General features: G+C 38.4%; 1 protein-coding gene across 1 annotated transcript in view; it reads left to right on the plus strand.

Annotated features, from left to right (window-relative positions):
- The window catches only part of LOC117957610, a 21,581-nt gene extending 18,941 nt beyond the window's left edge, over nt 1–2,640 (plus strand). Inside the window, exons 2-4 of the mRNA XM_034893473.1 lie at nt 167–763; nt 845–964; nt 1,704–2,640. Of these exons, the coding sequence (XP_034749364.1) occupies nt 167–763; nt 845–964; nt 1,704–2,307 (1,321 nt within the window). The 3' untranslated portion in view covers nt 2,308–2,640. The remainder of the gene's footprint in view (nt 1–166; nt 764–844; nt 965–1,703) is intronic.
- The last annotated feature ends 4,639 nt before the right edge of the window (nt 2,641–7,279 follow it).

A 7,279-nucleotide genomic window follows, 5' to 3' on the forward strand; every position in this document is an offset into this window, starting at 1 on the left:
TGTTCATGTCTCTGCAGTAGTGTATTAGGGGTCTCAAGGTGTTGAGCCTTGTTAATCACGTTATTCCACACAGTAATGTCCTAGTGACATGGGGAGGTTATTCAAAGGTGATGCTGTAGGATAGTACTGAAGGCCCAGGTGTAAAAATACACGTCCTACCACGCAGAAAGGAACTCCAGGAGTCCTTGTGCTGCTACACCGCAGATACCCTCATCTATATCGACACAGTGAGAGAATTCTGTGAGAGGAACCCCAAATGGATGCTTGGGAGGGAGACAGAGTTGGAAATGATGAGGGACATCAAAGACAGGGCTGACAACATTGACCTAAGCATTGGCCATGTTACCCAGTCAAAGAACAAAGGTAAGGCCTTTTGGGAATACATGAAGAGCAAGGTGACCTCGGTGACTCCAGACAGCAAGCGTGCAGAGCTGGAGAAGGAGCTGGCTGGTGTGCTGAAGGACACTCTGAGAGGCCTGGAGAAGCTCAACTGCTTCCTGGATGCTTTGGAGAATCTTGCAGTCACCTCACTTCATGTGTTAATAGATGAGAACCAGGTGTTACGTCTGCCAGAAGGGATCAGTCCTGAACATGTTCAGGTTGTCATCACTGCTGCACGGGTAATCTGCCCTCTTCTCCTCGAGTTTAAAAGAGATGCAAGCGTCTTCTTCCTTCCTAAACTTCAGAATGTGAAAGGGCTGGCACATCAGCTGGACAAATACATAAAGACCACCCAGAAACTCTGTGAGAAGTTAGAGAAAAAGTAAATGGACATTTCTTCAAAATGAAATGCACATTTAGCAAAATAAAGATATTTTGAATTAGCTAACTGTTTCTTTCACAGCTCCTTCAGTGACTTTTGCCAGGAGATGAATGATGAATCTCTGGTGGACCTCGAGGTGGATTTGTCTGAAGATGACATACAAAGGATGCTTCATCACATTAATCAGCTTGAGGAAATCAGGTATGCATTACCCCTGTATGTATTCGGGCTCCAAATGTCATGTAAACATGTAAATTCCTGCAAAACCAATAACATTCCCACCAACCTCACATGTATTCTAGAGCTAACTAGCCAACCGTAGCGTACTAACACTCTAACTAAGATGATGAACATGGTTAACATTATACCTGCTTGCCATCAGCAGGTAAGCATTGTCATTGTTAGCATGTTACCACGCTGACGTTAGCAACTGGCTTGAAGAGCTGCAATGCCTAAGTACAGCCTCACAGAGCTGCTAGCAATGACGTTATTTATTGTAATATGCACAACAATACAAAGAAGTAGCTACTGACAATGTATATGTAACATCTCAGGCTCCCTAATGCAAAATAATACAAATACATAGACTATAAAAGAAATTCAAACAAAGATAAATACAGATAATAAAACAAGAAAAATACAAAGTTGAAGTGGGACTCAGCAACATGGCTTCATGGATAGTTAATACAGCACCTTGGGTTATGGGTCTTGTCTAGCAGGGATTGAAACCTTCGTATAGTTTGTCATTTATTTAATGAAATATTGCTGCTTATTTCACTTTTATGTGGATTAGATTGCTTATTGCAGCTTGCCAATTTGTGTCCCAAAAAAACAGATCCCAAATATAATACTTTTATATAGAATGTTAAAGTAACATTTTAAACTTTAAGATGTGCGATCCTATTTATTCTTTCTTGATTCTTGATTTTTTAGTCATCAGGATGAACCAGAGCTTCCATACGTGGTTCTTATTTCACGACAAACCGTGTTCTGGCTTCATCGATATGTTCAGTGAGCGACAGCCCCGGATGCTGCAGTTCCTAAAAGACCTGGAGGAGAACGCTGTTCAGCTAGACAGGATGAACACGGGGGCTGCCTCTGCTTTTAAGGTGTTAAAAAATCAAGAGCTGATTGCAAGTGCTGGCAAAGTGTCAGTGCAGGAAGTAAAAGCATTACGTAACGTGCCCAGAGTGGAAGCAGATATCCCAGATATCGGACAGGCAGCAGTCAAAGGGCCTCTTGCCCTCTCCAAGTCAGCCAGGGCCGGGTTCATCGGGCTCAATGCTCTTTTCCTGGGCATGGACATCTACTTCATCTGTAAGGACAGCATCAATCTGGCCAAAGGCAGCAGAAGTGAAGTCTCTCAGTTCATCAGAGCCAGAACTGCACTTAGGCGCTCAGAGATGGACTCATGGCAGAAGATCCATGACTTCCTGTGTGAAGGTCGGCTGACGTCAGAGGAAAACAAAGCTATCCTGGAGACCCCATTCTATCCAGAGAAGGAGATGAAGAAAGAAAAGGAGAAATGGAAATGCTTTTGGTGAAGTGGAAGAAAAACTAAAAATTAAAGAGAAACAACTTGTGTAATACAGTAGTGGTCCATGAACAGAAACCATTAGCCTACTTCATTCATAGTGCATTCAATATGCCTTTATGCTAACTGATTCATGTCAATAAAACTTGTATTAAAATGTAATAACTGTAACTTATTGATCAGCATCAAACATCATTTAAGTCCGCACGTAATGCATTATATTTATCATTCAGTAATACATCATAGTAAGAATAATTGTAATTGATATAAAAAATACTAAACACTAGAAATGGCATTTCCAATTTTTCAATGTGTGATTTACAATAATCAGTGACTGTCTTATAAACAATAAGAAACTATTTTTATTTTATTTTGTATTAAAATAATGGTTTTAATGTGCTTTTTCTGTATGTGCACATACATTGTATTTAACATACTGTATATAGCTATTTAGTCATTGTTCTTTCTTTCAGATAATCTTTTGTCTCATTTCTGCTGCTGCATTTGTGAGCTATGGTTTTGAAAATGCTATGAAAAATAAAAATAAATAAATGGTATGTCATAAAAAGAAAAATCCCAAATCCATGATGTTGATTTATGCGCATGTGCACTGGTTCACCCTTCCGTTAGTGCCGACGTGTGGACGGCCAGTGGGCTACATTCAATTAAAATTAAACACAGCAGTTGGTGCTAAGTGGAGCAAAGTCACAGTGTGATTGGTTATGTCGCTGTTAGTCCCCTGCTCCATATCCTTTCCACCAATCACAGCGTGTCTCGGATGAAAGGTTTTCTTTAGTGACCCCTCTTCATTCCCCCACTACACAGTGCCAGCATGTGCATTAGATAATCAGAGTGAGACTAGAATGGACTGATTTGTTATTAATAAAGCAAAACCTAATGATGCAAGTGCATCCACATCTCCTACTAGTTCAGAGAGTTCAACCAGGGCCACAAAGCTGAACGAGATTATGTGTCAGTCAAACTTTTCATCTCTAAGCCTATCTGTATTTGTGATGAGAAGTGTCGCTGTCCTGAGTCGACAGATAGCGACCTTTACGGCTTTATTAATAAGTTAACAGGCGTCTGTGTTTGTATCAGTCACCGTCTATTTCTTAAGGTTCTGAAATGCAAAAATGTTTAGACTACTTTTTTTTTATAGGCCATAAGCCCGTGAGCACCCACAAAGGAAAACATAAATCGGCGCCCATGTCCACACTTATGTGAGTTGCTTTTTAAACCACTGTTTAAAACCGTCAAGCTGGAACATTCATGGGAAATAACAACATAGTACATTAATAGTATTTGCAATGCAAAGCATTCAAATGAGCAGTGATGGCAAAAGTACTCTATTCCCATACTCAAGTAGAAGTACAGATACTTGTGTTAAAAAATACTCTGGTAAAAGTAGAAGTACTGATTTAACTTTTTTACTCGAGCAAAAGAAACAAAGGACAGGCTTGGAAATGTACAGTAGGCCTACTTAAAGTACAAAAGTAAAAGTAGCCTTGTGAATGACAACCAGTTCTTGTGCAAAGCTACCTGACCTCACAACTGTTACTAGAGTACACGCTGAGAAACAGCAGTAGACATGAAAAAAGGTTCTTTATATGCTGCTACCTTCATTTTAAATGGATGTCTGCCAATAGGCCTAAAAGATCACATATATGATTATTGTGACAGAGACTGGGACTCCGGGTGAATAAGATTCTGACTGAATAGCAACATTTCAATTTAATTGTGACTGTGTGAGAATTCTGTGTACATTCCCATCCAATTAGATTGAATTCGGGATTGATAATGCAAATAATAATAATGTGAAATTATTTTAAACTTGTTAGTGAGGACTAGATGAGGACTGTATCTAAAACTTGGCCCCAGGCTTGTCTGCTATTACAATCAAGCAACAGTAAATATGTACGGTGGCCGATGAGGGCAAACGCCCTGCAACTTCAGAAAACACATGCAAATAGACATAACACAAGCAAATTTGTTACTTTCCATCTCTGCTGTAAGATTGAGAAAACGGCAACAAAAGTTAAACATGTCCATATATATATTTATATATATATATATATATATATATATATATATATATATATATATACATATATTATTATTATTTTTAGCGCAGACACGCGCCACACAGTGAAAAAAAGTGAGAGAAAAGAAAAAGAGACTAGTTTTACCGTTGGAGGATAATCAGTTGAGATTGTGTGTGTGTGAGTCCATGAGAACTGTAAGTCGTATAACTTATGGTGCCAGGTCATTTAAGCTTGTTGTTGTATTGGTCTGTGGTTCTGGCACATTTAAAGTAATTTAGCTAGTGATGCTGTTGTTTGTGTTCTTCACCTGTTACCTAGGTTACACCTGCCTTCTGAGTCAATATAATGGCTATTGCGATTGCCCTTGCTCCCGCATATACAGTATGAATCCTCTGCATTGTGTATGTTAGCCTTTACAATGTTATTTCTCCCTTGTGTTGTTCTCCCGGGTAAAAAAAGTTTAAATCTTTTTTTTTACCCTTTTATGACATTTGACATTTTCGACGCATTATTCTTTTTTCATTTGACTACCACCACCTTTACTATCTAGTTTTACAGTACTTTTTGGAATCAAGGGTCAATAACCCTCATTTGTATGGAATTATACCAAATATTTGAGCTAATAAAGCAGAAATTAGGAATTAGTTTGACTAATAGTTAAGATCCGAGGAGTGTATGTTGAGGGGATGAGTTTTGTCAGGATGCTGCTTTGAAACTATTTCAATTTACACTTGACGCACAGACACACACAGCCATAGCAGAGCTACCCATGCCCACATGTTTGGTGGCCGATGGGGGGCAAACGCCCTGCAACTTCAGAAAACACATGCAAATTAGGAAAACAACTTCATTAATTTGACAAAAGATGCACAGCATTCAGCAAACACACTGCAATTACACACAACACAACCAAATACACAAATGCGATGCAAATACAGAAGCAATGCAAAAAGAAAAGCAGATGCAACACAAAAAACGCTGAATCCAGAATACACAACGAATGTTCTCCAGGCCTCCAGGCACATGTGTTGTCAAATTAATTAGGTTGTTTTCTCAATTTGCTTGTGTTTTGTCTTTTTGCATGTGTTTTCTGAAGTTGCAGGGCGTTTGCCCCCATCGGCCGACGTACATATTTACTGTTGCTTTATTGTAATAACAGACCAAATTTTGGGCCAAATTTTACATACAGTCCTCATTTAGTCCTCACTAACAAGTTTAAGTTTAATATAATTTTACATTAGAATTGTTCACATCATTGATACCGAATTCAATCTAATTGGATGGGAATGTACACAGAATTCTCACACAATCACAATTAAATTCAAATGTTGCTACTCAGTCAGAGTCTTTGATGTGGGTAGATGTTACCGGTAGTCTCAGTATAGTGTGTAACCGGAAGGATGAATCAAACGTTTTTCTTTGTTTAAGATGGGGTATTTTTATTGCTCCCAAATAAGGCCAAAAAAGGCAAAATACCAAATAACAAAAAGAATAAAAACAAAGACTTTGAAAACTGGAAAAGAAATAGACATGAGAGTCAAAAAAGAGATAACACTAATACAACAAACTAAAGAACAGCTGCTCACAAATTGCCTTTTGACTGCAATTACTTTGGCTTTCACTAGACTTACGTCTCACCACATCCAGCCTCCAGAGAGACTGGAGCCTCCCTCTCAAATACCTTCGTAGCACACCTCTCAAATGGACTAAACCATTCTCCCTTAAATCTGCAGGGGTGGCTCAGGCGAGAAATATACAAATGGCTTTAAAACAGCCAACAACCCTACTCCACGAAATAAAACACGTGTGATATTATAAATAGACCTTAAACAGGTTTAACCCCCCACAAGGTATCTAGGCTTACCATATTAACAATTTTACATTTAAAAACAGATAGCTTCCGGTCACCCCGGAAGACCGCCCGGCTATAAATACCCCGGTACGTCACAGGACGCCGGTAATACGACACAAATGTTTGAAGGAATGATTTGTATTACAACTAAAGTTAAATAAACAAATGTTAGATAAACAAAGGACTAACAATCTTGTGGTTATTTTAACTAAGGAAGATATAACAAGATAAAATGGTAATGATGAACAATGTATAAAGATGATTAACAGATTGGAGAAGTAATGAAGTCAATGTTGCATGCATGCCTATCACCGTAGTTTTAGCTGTTAAATTCGTGCACTAGAAAACTACGTGATAACAGTAGGACTATGGAAATGAATGGAGTAACTGATAAATCTAAACACAATAAAAGGTAACAAAACAAACACGTGTCACACACACAATGAGAATATTGTAAAGTCAGTGTTCAGACGTAGGAGGTACAAATAGCGCATCGCTACAGTGACGGCCGCAATGCGCCCTGTCACAGTTTTATTAACCTGGAGTCCCAGTCTCTGTCACAATCATCATATATGGGATGTTTTAGGCATATTGGCAGACATCCATTTAAAGTGAAGGCAACGGCATATAAAGAGCATTTTTTCATGTCCACTGATGTTTCTCAGCGTGTACTCTAGTAACCTTTGTGTGGTCAGGTAGCTTTGCTTAAAAAATGGTTGTCGACACACAAGGCTACTTTTACTTTTAAACTTTCAGTAAATTACCAAGCCTGTACTTTGTTACTTTTACTTGAGTAAATAAGTTAAATCAGTTCTATTTTTATTTTAGATATATTACTATATAGACTCTGGGGGAGTTTTTGACCCATGGAAATACATTGTTATATTTCAACATTACTGTTGGTGGCAGAGTTTACCCAGCTGTAACAGATGCAGAAGCCAACAACTGGTGACAGAGTGCCACCTGCTTCCAGCAGAATAAAAGTGATACTAGTAATAAGCCTACTGAGTTATTTAGAAATTAATATACTTCTGGATTGATTGATGACATAAAAACTCAATTATTGTACAATTTAAGTTCAGTGATTG

Source organism: Etheostoma cragini, chromosome 15, assembly GCF_013103735.1.
Source record: "Etheostoma cragini isolate CJK2018 chromosome 15, CSU_Ecrag_1.0, whole genome shotgun sequence".
NCBI classification, from domain to species: Eukaryota; Metazoa; Chordata; class Actinopteri; order Perciformes; family Percidae; genus Etheostoma; species Etheostoma cragini.